Below are 17,667 nucleotides of genomic sequence, written 5' to 3'. Positions count from 1 at the left end.
AGGGCCCTTGAGAAGTGCTGGAGAAGACTCCTGTGAGTCCCTTGGACTGAAAGGCAATCAAACCGGTCAGTACTAGAGGAGATCAACCCTGGCTGCTCTTTAGAAGGCCAGATCCTGAAGATGAAACTCAAATACTTTGACCACCTAATGAGAAGGAAGGACTCACTGGAGAAGAGCCTAATGCCTGGAACAATTGAGGGCAAAAGAAGGAGGAGACGACAGAGAATGAGATGACTGGATGGAGTCACTGAAGCAGTCAGCGTGAGCTTAAATAGACTCCAGGGGATGGTAGAGGACAGAAAGGCCTGGGGGAATGTTGTCCATGGGATCGCGATGAGACAGACACAACTTCGCAATTAACAACGTTGTTTCATTCAAGGGTTTAAGGAAATAAACAGCCCTTGCTCTCCCCATTTTTTTCCGATCACAACCCTGTGAAATAAATTGGGCTGTCAGTGAATGGTTGACCCAAAATAACCCAATGAGCTCCAACAGATGTGAGTGAACTGGAACCTGACTCTCCCCATTATCACCCCAACATCTTGTACAGCCATAATTAGGTATGTAGGAACATTAAGTCATGTTTCTTTTGATGCCTAAAAAAAACCTACAGTTCCAGTACCATTCAATTCTACTAAGTATTCAACATTATGCATATGGATTCAGAAAAGTCTCACTGATTTCAATAAGGTTTTTTCCTAAGTAAATAAGACTATTAATTAGCTATATTAATACATAAATACAATTCTGTTCCTTGTTGAAGTTTTAGTGTAGCATAATACTTTTCCAAAAGTGTTGAACTGTTATGTTTAGTCATTGTGATTGTGGCTGATATGATGTAACCACAAGATCAACCAGTAGACTATGATAAAGTTTATTGAATTATCTGTCTAAGATGAATTACAAATCCCATTTTAATCAAGGATTTTAAAAGAAAATAGAATCACTTAGAAATATAGCTGCCAACACCAGCTATTGTTGATCTAATACTATATTAAGTATAATAATTATTAAGACAGCCAGGTTAATACTTAGCTACCTTTCAGGACTCATTCTTGGACATGCACATAGTGAACAATCATTGATGGATCCTTTAACTTTGCCGTAATAACCAGGGGCACAAATATTGCAATGATCACCAACTGTATTATCTTTGCAGTCCTAGGAAACAATAATTCATGAATTTTAAAATTAAAATAATTACAATAAAAAGCTTTCCACTTCATAAATACAGTGCACTTACTAACTACCTAAAATATCAAGAGATAGACATGACAGATGATATATTTATTCCTTTAATTATAAAAATAGATTGATATTTGTAGAAAACCAAAGGAGTAAAACTGTAGAAAATTCTTGCCATTTCAATATGGGTAATCCTTGGAGTGAAAGTAATTAGTTCTATTTCTTATTTTAATATTGCCCTAATTTCTTCAAGCCATCTGAGTCATCTCCATCAGTGATTCATTTTTGATGATGTTTCAATTAAAATTGTAAAATTTAAGGGGTTAAGGCCATTATGCTAACCTAAACTACTGCAGCACACGCCATAGAAACAGTTATTTTGAATTCAGAGCATCTTGAACCATTGTGTGCCTCGGTTTAATTTATTCTTTCAATCTCTTGCTCCTTGTACTGGTTTCTTCCAGAGAATAACCTCCTAGACATAGTCTGCATTGTTTGTTTGTATTAGCTTTTTAAATACTTTTGTGAATAAGGTAAGATGACTAAAAGTAATCTTGCAAAAAAAATTACAGGTAGTCCTTGACTTACGATCTACAATTGAACTCAAAATTTCTGTTGCTAAGTGAGACATTTGTTATGTGAATTTTGTGATCTTTCCTGCCACAGTTGTGAATCACTGAAGTTGTTAAGTTAGTGACAAAGTTATTAACTGATTCTGGCTTCCCCATTTTGTTTGTCAGAAGGCTGCAAAAGTTGATCACATGACCCTGGGACACTGCAAGCATCATAAATATGAAGCAGTTGCCAAGAATCCGAATTTTGATTGTGTGATCATGGAAATAACTGCAGTGATCATACGTGTGAAAACGGTTTTAGTTCACTTTTTTCAGTGCCATTGTAACTTCGAATGGTCACTAAACAAACTGTTGTAAGTTGAGAATTATCTCTAGTCCATGATAATATTGCAAAGTTTGCAGCATGAATATTATTAGATATATACCGTTTTTACTATCTGAGTATAAAAGTTGTTCTTGAAGCAACAAAGATGATTAGGGGACTGGAGACTAAAACATATGAAGAACGGTTGCAGGAACTGGGTATGTCTAGTTTAATGAAAAGAAGGACTAGGGGAGACATGATAGCAGTGTTCCAATATCTCAGGGGTTGCCACAAAGAAGAAGGAGTCAAACTATTCTCCAAGGCACCCGAGGGTAGAACAAGAAGCAATGAGTGGAAACTAATCAAGGAGAGAAGTAACTTAGAACTGAGGAGAAATTTCCTGACAGTTAGAACAATTAATCAGTGGAACAGCTTGCCTCCAGAAGTTGTGAATGCCCCAACACTGGAAGTCTTTAAGAAGATGTTGGATAGCCATCTGTCTGAAGCGGTATAGGGTTTCCTGCCTAGGCAGGGGGTTGGACTAGAAGGCCTCCAAGGTCCCTTCCAACTCTACTATTGTATTGTATTGTATTGTATTGTATTGTATTGTATTGTATTGTATTGTATTGTATTGTATTGTATTGTATTGTATTGTAAGGGTTTGCATTTCTAGTTTTGATCATCTCATTTTCCAGATCTTTTTTATCTTGAATTATTGCATTTATTTTAAACATTTATATAACTGCCCTTCTTAAAGCAAATTGGCCAGCTCCCAAATATTGATACAAAAAAAAATTATTAGTAGGAGTTTACATACCGAACATTTCCCTGTTTCTGGATCACAAGCACTGCTGTGATTGTTGCACTGGCAGGGTACACATAGTGAAACTATCGAGGGCAACACTTTTAGGTGTGTGTTTTCATGCCTCTCCCTATAGTATCCTGCTGCACAGTCCTATACAGAAAAGAGCTTTATTAACATGGCAGACTTCTTTTTAAATAACATTATTTAACGTTATGATAAGATGTTACCCTAACATATTTTTTTCACTAAGTCATACCATACCTGACAGGATAGTCCTGCATAACCTCCAGGGCACAGGCATTTTTCAATGTGATGAGCTGGTTCCTTGGCTAAGGGCATGAGATCAGCTTTCACTGCAATTTCCATTGAGACGTTTGAGATTCTAAAAAGTGTTCCATAAAAACAAAGTAAAAATGAGACATTCTTCATTTATCAGACAAGAGATTAAAAATTTCTTATTATTTCCTACCAATTGAAATGGCTTCTGCAAATATTTTAGTCAGAGTTATAGGTTACAAAACTAAAAGGTAGAAATAAACGCCAAAACGCAAGATTTGAAATTCTGAGGTACTAGCAGGTAATAAAAATTAATAAAGGCTTAAAGAAATAGGCCTCTTGGTTAGACATTTCTGGAGGTTTTCATCCCAAAATATTTAGAAGGACCAGAAGAGCAAGGCTGGTCTGCATAGCAAACCTTGTGATAATAATTTTCCTGAATATGATAGTCCTTAGGTATGCCCATTAAAGTTTCTCTGAATATGCACTAATAATTTTTCATGTAAGTTACGAAGAATTGCTAAACGGTGAATTGATTCACTTGGGACTGTCCGAATCTGCACTATAAACTTTAATCATGCTGCATTCGATTTTCTTAAGAAAAAAATGTGTTGATTTTCAGAAACATTTTTAGAAGCATAACCATCAAAAACAGCACAAAATAATTGATACCATATTTATATTTATGTATACTGAGCAGTAATATGCAGTAAATTAATAAGATTGCTCCATTATTATTACCCATTATTTTTTAAGCTGCATTTTTAAAATGTTTTTAATAATAACAGTTATTTGTGAACTCGTGTTTATTAACTTTGTTATGTGCCACCTAGTCACTTGTTTAGTGACATGGATGACTATATGAATTTGATAACAAAATAAAATAAATAAAAACAAACATTTTAGCACTTTACCTGCTTTGTTGCAATCCTTGACCATATGAAGCCTTGATAAGAATATATTCAATATGGCTCAGCACTGACATAAAGTCAAAATGTGAGACAGATTCATCTGAAACAGCATTAAAGTATTTCCAAGTATTCTGTTAAAGACAAGAAAAAAATAAACATAAATTAATTACAAACTGTTAATAATATGTACTAGTTTAATGAAATTGCTTTTAGTTTTTTGTGTATCAGTATTCCCCATTTAGTGACCACAATTGGGACCGGCAACTTTGTCAGCACTGCGATTGTCTTTATGATTTTACTTCGGCTTTCCTTTGCTTTACAAATCTGCAAAGGTCATAAATAAAAGCATTGGTTATAAACTACTGTTTTTATCGCTGTGGTAATTGTAAATGGTCACTGAATGAGTATTATCAATATTGCCCTCAACACCTTAGCTGCAAAATTAATTGTATGTGAAATGTAAAGTGCTTTTGCATTTAATAAAGCTGATCATAAGAACTAGTCATGACACTTCCCTAATTAAGTCTTCACTGGCTTTATGAGCCCAGTGGAGTAAAATTAATAACCTAGAGTTAACAAACATACAGTCAATTAAGCATATTCTAAATTACTATGCTACATTTGAAAGATGTTGAAAGTTATTTTCAGAGACAGATGCATCCTGACAAGGCTCTAAGGAGCAAGGCTGATGCAAGAAAATCACTTCAGCTCAAAGTATAGAGATACCTCCAAGAGCGGTGGATAGTACCTAGCAGAAGAATATTATTTGATAGATTCAAACTCAAAGCAATACTATTGCTGATGCAATGACTATGATAATATTTTTGCACTCTTCAAGTCATAAAATTTACACACTGAAAACCTTATACTTTTTATTCCGATGTTGCTCAGCAACAAGTCTTTCAGTAATGGTTGTGCAAGAATTTGCAAACCAACTATGACATTGTATTCCCGCTTATGGTTCTGTGACAGTTTATGTATGAATGTATGTATGCATTATGAATGCATGTATGTACAGTATATATATATAACTTCGAATACACATTTATTATTAAAATAATTCTAGAGTGATATAGTTTACAATCTTGGATAGAATATTAGCTCTTCAAAGTGGGATTCATTCACAGTTTTATATGTTGCCAATCAATATTTGAAAGAGAATAAGGACATTTTTCTTGGACATGATATTTTAGTATGTCACATGATGATGTCATACAACTTATATTATAAAAGATAAATAACCTGAAGAAACATGGTTGGTGATTTTTTGATTTTCACACAAAAAAGTGAAGAGCAAACAATGCCTCTTTTCAACTGTGAGCAAAAACTCTAGATACATTTCTACATACCGTATATACTTGAGTATAAGCCGACTCGAGTATAAGCCGAGACCCCTAATTTTACCCCAAAAAACTGGAAAAAGTTATTGACTCGAGTATAAGCCGAGGCTGGGAAATGCAGCAGCTAGATAACAATAAAATTGCTTTAATTGAGGCATGTGGAAAAGAGGAGTGCGATGGGACTGTATACACATAAACACGAATAGAAAACCGGTACTTTTTTTACATACATCTATCTATATATATATTTACCGCGATCACCGCGATATACAACGCGCTTCCAGCGCCACCCTCCCCTCTGCCGACTCGGCTCCCCTGACACTCCATCCCGCTTCTTTGCTGTAAACCCCCTACCAGCACCCTCGGATCCTCCCCCGCTGACCAGGACACCCGCTCCCGAGGCACTCCTCCTCCTCCTCTGCTTGCAAAACCTGGTTTCGGCGATCAGTTCCGTCACGGATTGCGAGAGCTACGGGAGAGGGGGAAAACGCTAGGAAGGGAAAGCGTGGGCGGCGTTTCACTCTAGGGGGGTCATGTGCGTCCGTCGGTTTCCGGTTCGTTTTGCGAAGCTTTAGTGAGACGGTTCGGGGGAGCCGAGGAGTGGGGCAGCCGGTGGTCGCATGGATTTTTTGTTCACTGGAGTATAAGCCGAAGTGGATTTTTCAGCCCAAAAAGTGGGCTGAAAAATTCGGCTTATACTCAAGTATATACGGTATATAATAAAAAAATTTAGTCTCACCTCCATCATTAGTATCTCTTCATTTTGCCTTAATCCATTTTCCGGAGCAGGAACATCCACGTAGATGACCTGTTTCCTAGGGTGACCTCCCTTAATCAGAAGTTGTGGTTCAAGATTTGCAGTTCCAAGACCATCCAGAGCATAAAAAGCTACCGAATATTTCAGTTTCCCACCATATGCCATGAGCTGTTTTGATAAATAATTATATTGTTAATTTGAGACATTTTTGAAGTATTTTCACTAAAATCTAGATTGGTAGCAGATCATCTTTTTCCTCATGGTCTGCTCCAAAATCTGATCTCCAGAATCATCTCTTTTTTCCTAATACTTATCATGTATTGACTTCATTTACAAATCAAGCAATAATTTCTTATTTTCCAATAGAGTCAATATAATTGGGTTTTGTTTTTTGCTTTCCATTTCATCAAGAACTATAATCAACTTAACCTACATTCAGTTTTAAAAAGCCAGTTCCAGGAATCTAAGATTTCAAACAAATATGTTTAAAACAATCTAAAGTTAACAATTGCATGTCCTTCTAGAAAAGTAAAAGTAAGACTTTAAAAGCTTTTCCACCTGAGAATATGGGGAAAAATGAGGTGAAGAACTATGTTGCAATATACTGTAATTTGGTAAACACAGGTTAAAATCTTTTAACATCTGTTACAATAAGATATGTAATTCAACAGAACCCAATTACTAATTTATATCCTTGCTTCCCGACTTCCTGGATCATTTCATTTTTTCTCTACCTCTTAGTTTTAGTCACCTTTTAATCACTTCCTTTCATTATTTGATTGCTTTCAAGAACAACTTTTCTATTACCGTATTCTTAGCAAATAGAAGACCTTAAAGATTTTCTATCACACCTCCCTTTAGTGTAACCTTAATATACACACCTTCTCTAAAAATCCAAATACAAGAATAAACACAACAAATAATACAATGAAACTTAGGAAATGTAGATTATTGTAAAAATGTACAACTAAAAGATTCCCCAGGGGAAGTACAGCTCACATTATGAGAAACCTTTTCCCCAAAACACACCATATTCATCTTCCTTGCAGAAAAATAAAAAAATAAATACAAAGGTTCCTCCTGCACATATGTGCTAGTCGTTCCCAACTCTAGGGGGCAGTGCTCATCTACGTTTCAAAGCCGAAGAGCCAGCACTGTCTGAAGATGTCTCCGTGGTCATGTGTCTGACATGACTAAATACTGAGGGCGCACGGAACGCTGTTACCTTCCCACCAAAAGTGGTCCTTCTTTTTCTACTTGCATTTTTACATGCTTTCGAACTGCTAGGTTGGCAGAAGCTGGGACAAGTAAAGGTATCTCACTCCGTTACACAGCACTAGGGATTCGAACCGCTGAACTTTCTGACCTTCTGATCGACAAGATCAGTGTCTTAGCTACCATATCCATGCTTTAAAATGCTTTAAAAAGCATGGACTTTTTAAAACCATGCTTTAAAATCCAAGTAGCAATTATGTTAAACAACTACCAACACATCAGACAGGTCAGCTAGGTCAGCATCAATTCAGAAAACGTAAGCATTTTGTTAAGCCTTCAACGATAGTACTAGCTACAACCCCAGAAATATGTCATAGTCTCTGTCTCTGAATTTTCACTCTGATTTCAGATTCTATTGAGTCTAGTAGTTTTCAAAATTCTGCAAGCAGTCTTACATATATTATGTGATTTCAAAAAAACAAAGACATATAAAATTTTAATAGTTTTGCTGTGAACGTACAGTGAACATATATGAATGAATGTAAGTAGTCAGAAATGCACAGTGAATTCTCTTCAGAATTTTTAGATATTCAGTTGCGGACTTATCCATAGGAGGGACAGAAAAATAAATATTTACCTGGTTTCCCTGGAACTGATCTGGTAATTTCCAGTAAAAGGGTTCTGCATTCAAGTGTTGGCGGACTGTTGCCGCATCCATTACTATGTCCGGAAATTGAAAAAATACACCTTCACTTGTTCCAGTAAAGTTACTAAGAGAAACCACGTGTAATAGTTCCTGTTCTGGAGTCAGTGTTACCTGCAATACCAAGCCAACCGGTTATCCATTTAAAATGAACTACATATGGGGTCAGACTAAGAAAGGTTTCACATGCTTCCTGAAAACAACTAACAAATCACCCATCCTTTGAAATTTGGGAGCAATTTTATTAATGCATCTTACATTTTGTATTAGAATAAAGCTGCTTCTCTGTTCAAGGCACAATTTTCTTTTATATTTTTCTCCTTCTAGCTATAGTTATATAAACCAGCTGAAGCTAAGGATGCAGGAAAAGAAAGCAAAAAGAAACAAAACTTAGATAAACTGCATTCCTTACACAAAAAGCACTGGTTGGGTTTAAAGATGCATAGAGAATCCTACAGTAAAGACAATTCAAAACACTGTAAACTTGCCTGAAAATGAAATGCATATAAATAAGTGCAGTTATTTAAGATTTGTATTGAACTTTCAATCAACCAGAACAGCTTGCAACAAATGTTAAGAAACTTAAAAGTAGCAAAGTAAACTAATTTGGAGTTGGATATGTCTAAATCAAATTCTGAAATAAAATAAAATAATTAAATTCTTGATGGCGGCAAAATTCTAAACATAATACTAAGAAACATTAAGACTCTTCCAAACATTCTGGGGTGGTGGGATTCAAAATCTACCGGTTCTGTGGGCATGGCAGGGAAAGGATACTGTAAAATCTCCATTCCCTCCCAATCAGCTGGAACTCGGGAGGCAGAGAACAGATGGGTGCGGGGCCAGTCAGAGGTGGTATTTACTGTTTCTCCAAACTAATCAAAATTTCCACTACCGGTTCTCCAGAACTGGTCAGAACCTGCTAAATTCCACCTCTGACTGGTGTATTCCCACCCTAGCTGCAATGCAAATGGTTTACAAGAAGATCATGTGAGGAAGAAATTAGAATAGAAAGAAAGGACAACTAGTACACTTTACTAACCGGAACTCGCACATAACCTTCTACTTCTGCACAGAGTTCTGTCATCCCAGAACAGAAGCAAGGGGTGCATCCCAAAGGATTTACAGCATGTAGAGCAAACGTCCCGCTTTTGCATTCATTGCAGTGCAATCCAAACACATTTTCCTGAAACAAGATCATGATCAGCATCAGACAATAATGACTTTTAGTATTTTTTGTAGCCTTAATAGTATGTGGACAATAGATATATAGTACGTATAATTCTATAAGATACTGATAGGAGCTTGCAATTATTCCCTATATATTAGTTCTAGCCAACTCACTTTTCCATGAGGACTCTGCCCCACTTTAAAAGAATGCCAAACTTCTGTGATCATATTAAATATATTTATGGCTCAGTTTAGGTGTCTCTAAACTGGAAAAAAACTTTTTAACCTGCAAAGCTGAGGCTTGAAAGAAATTTAGAATGTCCATGTCTTCAATTTTATATTCTCTTAATTCTTTAGCAGGTCTCTTAAGAGAAATACTTTAGGGTGAAACTGACAACGGTTCCATTGGTTTCCTCTTCTCTTTCACCAGAATTGTGGCATGAGGTTGTTTGGGGTAAGTTTTTCATTTTTTTAATTCCCTTTTTCATGTAATGGCAAAGTGAATAGGGAATTTTGGTTTTTTTGCAGAAGTACCTTTACAATGCTTCCCAATTCCTCCTGCTTCAAAAGATTACCGAAAGTTTCTTTAGACTTTATCTTTCTCTCTTTTGTACGGTATACAACCATGATTAAAAACATTAAGACCCATGATGGTGCAGTGACTGCAGGCTATGTCTGCTGACTGCTGACTGCCTACTGTTCGGCAGTTCAATTCTCACCAGCTCAAGGTTGACTCAGCCTTCCATCTTTCCGAGGTCGGTATATGAGGACCCAGATTGTGGGGGCAAGAGGCTGACTCTGTAAACAGCTTAGAGAGGGCTGTAAAGCGGTACATAAGTCTAAGTTCCTATTGCTATTACTAAAAACCTAATAGGCCAATACTTTATCTTATTATGCTATACCTTGCAAACACACACACCCGTTTCCTCTTCACAGCTGCAGATTCCTTGATTGCACATCTCTGCTTTACTCCCACGCATATCACAGTCACAAGGAATACAATCAGGATAGTCCCTGTAACCCAAAGCACACAGGGAACACCTGTCCCCTCCGTATCCTTGCTTACATTGGCACTGAGAAGTCAACTGGTCACACTGGAAACTGAGGGAACCTAAATGACTACAATTGCAAGCCTGAAAAAAAAAAAGAATAGAATCCTGTAATTTGAAAAAGCCATGTTTACAAATTACTTTTGACAGTCATTAAAAAGTCATCAGTATTGTTTTCTTTGACAAGACCCTTTGTTTTGCTATAAGAGAAACATTCTCTAAAACAGTGATGGTGAACCTATGGCACGCGTGCCACAGGTGGCACACGGAGCCATTTGTCAGGGCATGTGAGGCGCTGCCCTGTCAGCTGAGTTCACCCTTTTTTAAAGCCATTTTTCGCTTTCCCCAGGCTCCAGAGGCTTTATAGGAGCCTGAGGAGGGTGAAAAGAGCCTCCCCCGCCCACCCCCGGAGGCCCTCCGGAAGCTTCATGAGCTTCCCTGAAGCGTCTGGAGCGCAAAAAACCTATGGGCAAACCTGAAGTTCGGGAACGGACTTCCGGTTTGCTCGGAGGCTCGTTTTGAGCGCTCCGAAGGCTTCAGGGAAGCCTCTTGAAGGTCCCTGAAGCCTTTGGAGCGCTTAAAATGACCCTCCGAGCAAACCAGAAACCCCAGCCTCTTGAGCCTGGGGAGGGCGAAAAAAGCATGCAAAAATGGGGGGGGTCGCACCTGTAGTGCGCGCATGTGCACTGGGGGGGTCGCGCATTGCATTATAGGTGCCGAAAATCTGCACACTACCCCCCTGCGCTCCCACCACTTATGGCACACAAGCCAAAAAAGGTTCGCCATCGCTGCTCTAAAAAATATAGAACTCATTTTAAAAGTTGGTTCAAATTAATTTACAAATATACTTTTGTAGTAGTGATTTTATGGTGCAATACAGTTGACTGTAATGAAATCAGTCAATTGAAATAGGAAGAGGAAAAATACAGTTTCTTGAGGTGATCCATTTAGAAAAATTCCCTAGGTTTTAAAATTGTGAATCTAGGATGGAATTGGGCAAATTCAGAAAGTTTCAGGAAACATCAAAGCATTGTTGTTGCTCTACATTCTCTATTAAATGATTGTAATTGTAATATGGTTAAAATTGCTAGATAAATTGCTTGTTTATACAATATTTTCAATGCTGGTTTTAAATGAGAAGCTATAGTGTATTACAAAAAGATAATATACAATACAATGTGAAAAAATGAACTAGAAATCAATTTTTTTCTATACAATCTTTTTTTACATGTAGTGCAAAAGATTGTGATAGCAAGATTTTTTACAGTTCAGCTAGCATATTAGAGAATAATTTAGAACTTCAGTAATTGAGATATTTACATTTGCATTGTATAAAAGTTGGATTAGCAAAAATAAAATTGTGTATTGACCATTTGTACTACAGTAGAAGAGGGATTCTCTGGTCCAATCCTTCTGAAAAAATCTTACATTAATTTTCTTTCATCAGGCAAGAAAAACCTTATTACACATAATGTAGCAACATTTTGTATAGCAGATATGAATGTGCCCAATTGATCTACAAGAGTCATATCTTTGTATTTGCTCCAACAATCTTTCATCATGTATAAACGATCACCTACAACGTATTATTTTAGATAAGATTTTGTAAAACAATTTTTTCTGTATCCTGAACTTAATGCACTGTAGATTTATTTTATATTTTTAGAATTCATTTATAGTTTTAATATTTTTTCTAAACCTTAAGAATTAGTTCTTAAGGTGTAGCCTTTGTGCTGCATTATTTCACTTATACCCAAGTATTTTGTGGCATGTATGATATATTTTATCTTAGTTTAACCTGGTTATCAATCCATCCCTCCATCCATCTATCATCTAACTATCCATTTAGATGCATTTGAAAAAAGAGGAAACTTCTCTGAAATAACACATGGTGGAAAGAAACGCAATATGTATATTTTTATATAAAATAATTTATTAAATTTCATTCAACTTTTCAAAAATTCTTAATTTCCTTTTTTAACATATTACAACAAGCACATTACCTTGCATCCCTTTTCTGTATCATGACCCCAGAAATTTTCTTCACAGAGTTCACATTTTTCTCCAGTTGTATGAGGAGCACAAATGCATTGTCCCGAATCTTTATCACATGTATTGTGAGTATGAGCACAATCACAAGCTGCAATTAGGGCAGGACAGAAACAAGTAAATTAGAAGAATTATTAGTTCTTTTTTAAAAAAATCTAGGATTTAAGAATTCTGAAAATCAGTGCCTTGTGAAATCCTAACATTTATTTTTCAATTTTTATTAAAAATACATTTCTCCCATCCACTATTGTGCCTGTATCAAATAAATGTTTTGCAAGTAAATGTGATGTGTGTTTTTTTTCTTTATTATCTAATCTTTTCCATCTGTATTCACCATTAAAATGGACCGGCTTCCTCATATGAAAGAGAAAAAGAGAGAGGTAGAGAAACTCAGTTTGGTATAATTTGGTGCTGGCCTAGAAACCAGGAGACTATGAGTTCTAGTCTCGCCTTAAGACATGAAAACCAGCTAGGTGGCTTTGGGCCAGTCACTCTCTCTAAGGCCAAACCACCTCACAAAGTCATTGTCATGGCGAAACTACGAGGAGGAAAGAGTGTTAAGTATGTTCACTGCTTTGAGTTACTTGAAGAGTAATAAAGGAAGGATAAAAATCTAATAAATAAATATAAAATAACTATATTGTAGCTATCTAAAAACAGGTTAGATAGCACAATTCTTCATGTTAAAGTGACAACATGCATATCTTCAAAGAGGCATTTTATATTACTTTGATATCCTTGTTTGAAGCTCCTGGGCAATGAACTATTTTCACTTTTAGAACAATTTCAGTTATTGCAAGCTCTGCTAATGAACTAAAACTTACGTTTGCAGCCACCCTCCTGAAATGCATAAAACCCTGGAGCACAATTATCACACTTGTCTCCAGCCACTCCTAGTGCACAGTGACACTGTCCTCCTTCATTACAATCTTCTTCAGCTGAGCCAATTTTACTGCAATGGCAGGGAAGGCAACTAGCTATAGTACTGAGGCCATAATAACCAAACTGTAAAAAAGAAAAGAAAAGTATTTGGGTACATTTTAAATCCTCCTCCTCCTCTTCTAATACCACATTTTCTATAGACTCTTGCTTGGAAGCACATTAGAAAGGAGTTTTTTCCCTCTCTACTTTTTACAGCACAGAAAAATGTAAAATAAAAAGCATTTGGATACTTCTAAAAGTAATGCTCTGGGATTCTTCTAAAAAAAGAATAATGAAACATTTTAACAGTCAACCATCTACTAATATATATATCAAAGTGTAGAAATACATTAAGATCAGGTTGATTAGACAAAATCAATTAAATACTAATGTCATAAATTTAATATTTCAAGGGAAAAAGTACAATCTTTTATTAGCATATAAACAGCTCCTAAACATGTTAGGTGTTTAATATTTTGATAATTAGAAGTGTTGAAAACATTAAACTACTTTCAAAGGTGTATTTAACATTGGTGAGATAAAAAACGTATTTAATTCCTAATTAATGCCAGATCCTCTGGCTGTATAATTTTAGCCTTTATATTTTTAATGCATGGTCAATTCTAAAATGTGACAAGAGGATAGGACACTATGATAATAAAGTGTTTGATTACACCAATTCAAGTAAGCCTTTCTGGAGCTGAGAAGGACATCTGTTTCTATTTTGCTCTTTTTCATTTCCTAATTGTAAATTAATATGCAAAAAACCCCTAAAGTTTAAAGATAAAGCGATATTTCGATTATATGAAGCTTTATCGCTAGGTAACAGTTTTGTTGCATTCACACAGACAATATAACTATCATTTTAAATGTTACTTTTTTTTCCAATCAATTTTATTTATAAAACTGGTCTCAGAATTCCTTGGAGGCTGGGAAATATGTTTTTGTCACTTCCCAGCATTCCTGACTTGCAGATGCCAGCTGTATTTGGAATAAAGAAAAGGAAGACGGATGTAAATTATGTAGGGCAGGGGTGTCCAAACTTGGGAACTTTAAGACTTGTGGACTTCAACTCTCAGAATTCCCCAGCCAGCATGGCTGGCTGGGGAATTCTGGGAGTTGAAGTCCACAAGTCTTAAAGTTCCCAAGTTTGGACACCCCTGATGTAGGGTGATGAGAAGTCTCTATTCCCCAAGATATCTGGAACTAAAATTAGGCCAGTCTGTTATGATCTCTCGGTGAGCAGTATGACTTCAAGCAAAAAAGAATAAAATCCCTTTTTGGTGTATCATCTTAATTTGATTTTTACCTTTCAGTTACTATGAATTACATCTAGATTGTTTTTACCATTACGCTGAAGTTTGAATATATGTGTATATATGTACATTGTTAGATCTTGTGTACAAACAATTTGTAAAAACATAACGTGTTAGTAACGTAATTGCTGGGCTTTTTTTTTTACCAAGCATTTATCACATCTCTTTCCGACTACATTGGCTTTGCATTGGCAGATGCCAGTTTCATGATGACAGATGTTGGACACCGAGCCATTTATGTCACATTCACAAGCTTAGAAAACAAACAAGGAGAAAAGACGATTATTATTGTGACAAAATACATAATAGTAACTAGAATATACTTTCCTCCCCCAAATAAAATGCAGAATTCAATTTCTTACTTTTCTATAGTCTGGCCATGATTATTTTAAATTTATATCTTTAGAAAAAGAAATTAATGTTGCAATCCAAGGAACTCCAACTGTATTTCTACTCGAAGGAGAGTTCCCTGATTTTATTAATGGGTACCGTATTTTTCGGAGTACAAGGCGAACCTTTTTCCCTCAAAAAAGAGGATGAAAATCTGGGTGCGTCTTATACGCTGAATACAGCATTTTTGGCCTCCCGAAACCCCGCCCCCTTTGCAAAAATGGCTCTGCATAACCTTTAGTAGGCTTCAAGAGTGCTCCTGGGGACTGGGGAGGGCAAAAATGAGTGAGAAACGGGCCATATTTTTCTCTTCCCCCCCCCAGCCCCCAGGAGCACTCTATAAGCCTCCTAAAGGCTATGCATGCCCTTTTTTTGACAAAAAACGGGCCTATTTTTGTGAAAAATGGGCTTTTTTGGGACTTCTGCAGAGTGCAAAAACTTTTTTTTAAATTTGTCTCTTCAAAATCTTGGTGCATCTTATACTCCCAAAAATACGGTAAAATGTGTTTATGATAGCTTCACAATCTTGAGGTGGGGAGAGCTCAAATGCAGAAAAAGGACATACATTGTTGATTGGTCATTATTGATAAGAAACTGAAACTAAGTATTGTACTGAAAATCACCACACATTTTAAAATTAGAAATACATATTCTTTACTCTAATCTTAAATTCAACAATTGTAAGCAATTTCCTTGTTGTAAAACAAAATGCTTTGGCAAAGTCTATGAAAAGTTCATCAGTTCAAAACAAGGCATGAAACCCCCAGTGAAAGTGTTTAGTATCAGGGGGTCAATCTGGTCAACATGGCTGTATTCAACTAAAAAATACTTTATATTAAATTGATCACGAGGAACTCACCATAACAATGTTTGTTGGTCACTGCATCCCCATAATAGCCGTCAGCACACCTTTCACAGTGACGTCCCACAGTATTTCCAATGCATTTCAAACACTCCCCTGTAACTGAATGACAGTGGCCATCTTCCAATGGGTTTACATTGCCATTGCAGTCACAAGGAATACAAGGTTTTCCTGGCACTAAAGGATTGCCATAATATCCATTTGTACATCTGCACATAAGATAGGACAATTGCATCAGAAGAGAAGTTTCTTGGTTGGTTGGTTGGTTTATAATGCCATCCATCTTACTGCTACAGTGAATCTTTTTAGATCAGGGGTGCCGAACTCAAGGCTTAGTTGAGTGCTTACTGCTTAGATCTGGCCCATAGGGCCGGTCTGGAAATGGCAAAGGACTAGCCCACTGTGCGTCTTCTATATCTGCAGGATAAAATCGCTCAAATCCGGAGAGATTGGGTTCCTGTCAGTGATCCAATGGAGACGTCCATGGCGAGTCTTGAGGTATCGATCTGGGAGGAGTTTGACTTGGTTGCCATCGAGGATTTGGACAGATTGCATGGACGACTGCGACCCACCACATGTTTATTGGACCCGTGCCCCTCCTGGCTTGTACTGGCATCCTGGGAGGTTACACGAGACTGGCTCCTGGGCCTAGTGAATGCTTCGCTGAGCGAGGGGTCTCTCCCGGCCACCTTGAAAGAGGCGGTGGTGAGACCCTTGCTCAAGAAGCCTTCCCTGGACCCTTTGGAGCTGGCCAATTATCGTCCTGTCTCCAACCTTCCCTCTTTGGCGAAGGTTGTAGAGAGTGTGGTGGCCTACCAGCTTCCACGACATCTGGAGGAAAATGATTATCTAGACCCGCGCCAGTCCGGCTTCCGCCCCGGTCACAGCACGGAGACGGCCTTGGTCGCGTTGGTGGATGATCTCTGGAGGGCCAGAGACAGAGGTTGTTCCTCTATCCTGGTCCTATTAGACCACTCGGCGGCTTTTGATACCATCGACCATGGTATCCTGCTGCGCCGGCTGGAGGGGTTGGGGGTCCGGGGCACCGTTTTGCGGTGGTTCGGCTCCTACCTTTCTGACCAGACGCAGCGTGTGTTGGCAGGAGAAGAGAGGTCGACCCTACGCCCCCTTACTTGTGGGGTGCCACAGGGGTCGGTCCTCTCGCCACTCCTCTTCAACACATATATGAAGCCGCTGGGTGAGATCATCCGTGGTTTCGGGGTGGGATACCATCTGTACGCTGATGATACTCAGCTGTACTTTTCCACCCCGAACCACCCCAACGAGGCCATCGAAGTGATGTCCCAGTGTGTGGAAGCCGTACGGATCTGGATGGATGACAACCGACTCAAGCTCAACCCCTCCAAACGGAGTGGCTGTGGGTACCAGCTCCCCGGTTCAGCCAATTAATTCCATCATTGGCCATTGGGGGCATTCAACTTGCCCCCGTGGAGCGGGCGCGCAATTTGGGCGTCCTCCTGGATGCCCGGCTGTCCATGGATGACCATGTGACAGCCGTGGCAAGGGGGGGCGTTCCACCAGGTTCGCCTGGTGCGTCAATTGCGCCCCCTACTGGACCGGGACGCCTTACGCACAGTCACTCATGCGCTGGTGACGTCTCGCTTGGACTACTGTAACGCTCTCTACATGGGGCTTCCCTTGAAATGCACCCGGAGGCTACAGTTGGTCCAGAACGCAGCCGCGCGGGTAATTATGGGGAGTACTAGGTACTCCCATGTGACACCGTTCCTGCGCGAGCTGCACTGGCTTCCTGTGGTCTATCGGGTGCGTTTCAAGGTTTTGATAATAATCTTTAAAGCGCTCCATGGCTCAGGACCT

At 38.0% G+C, this 17,667-nt stretch overlaps 1 protein-coding gene across 2 annotated transcripts in view; it reads right to left on the bottom strand.

Annotated features, from left to right (window-relative positions):
- LAMA1 (laminin subunit alpha 1) overlaps positions 1 to 17,667 on the bottom strand; it is a 108,701-nt gene that overhangs the window by 47,064 nt on the left and 43,970 nt on the right. For both annotated transcript variants that reach the window (XM_081950277.1, XM_081950276.1), the window contains exons 19-30: positions 15,826 to 16,037; positions 14,723 to 14,829; positions 13,164 to 13,344; positions 12,294 to 12,430; positions 10,144 to 10,374; positions 9,114 to 9,257; positions 8,006 to 8,185; positions 6,136 to 6,321; positions 4,060 to 4,187; positions 3,131 to 3,251; positions 2,882 to 3,019; positions 1,040 to 1,161 (exon numbers count right to left, since the gene is read on the bottom strand). In XM_081950277.1, the coding sequence (XP_081806403.1) occupies positions 1,040 to 1,161; positions 2,882 to 3,019; positions 3,131 to 3,251; positions 4,060 to 4,187; positions 6,136 to 6,321; positions 8,006 to 8,185; positions 9,114 to 9,257; positions 10,144 to 10,374; positions 12,294 to 12,430; positions 13,164 to 13,344; positions 14,723 to 14,829; positions 15,826 to 16,037 (1,887 nt within the window). The remainder of the gene's footprint in view (positions 1 to 1,039; positions 1,162 to 2,881; positions 3,020 to 3,130; positions 3,252 to 4,059; positions 4,188 to 6,135; positions 6,322 to 8,005; positions 8,186 to 9,113; positions 9,258 to 10,143; positions 10,375 to 12,293; positions 12,431 to 13,163; positions 13,345 to 14,722; positions 14,830 to 15,825; positions 16,038 to 17,667) is intronic.

The sequence above is a fragment of the Natrix helvetica genome (assembly GCF_964273705.1).
Source record: "Natrix helvetica genome assembly, chromosome: 4".
NCBI classification, from domain to species: domain Eukaryota; kingdom Metazoa; phylum Chordata; class Lepidosauria; order Squamata; family Natricidae; genus Natrix; species Natrix helvetica.
The sequence above is the reverse complement of the archived record's forward strand: the minus strand, read 5'-3'. Positions and strand labels throughout refer to the sequence as shown.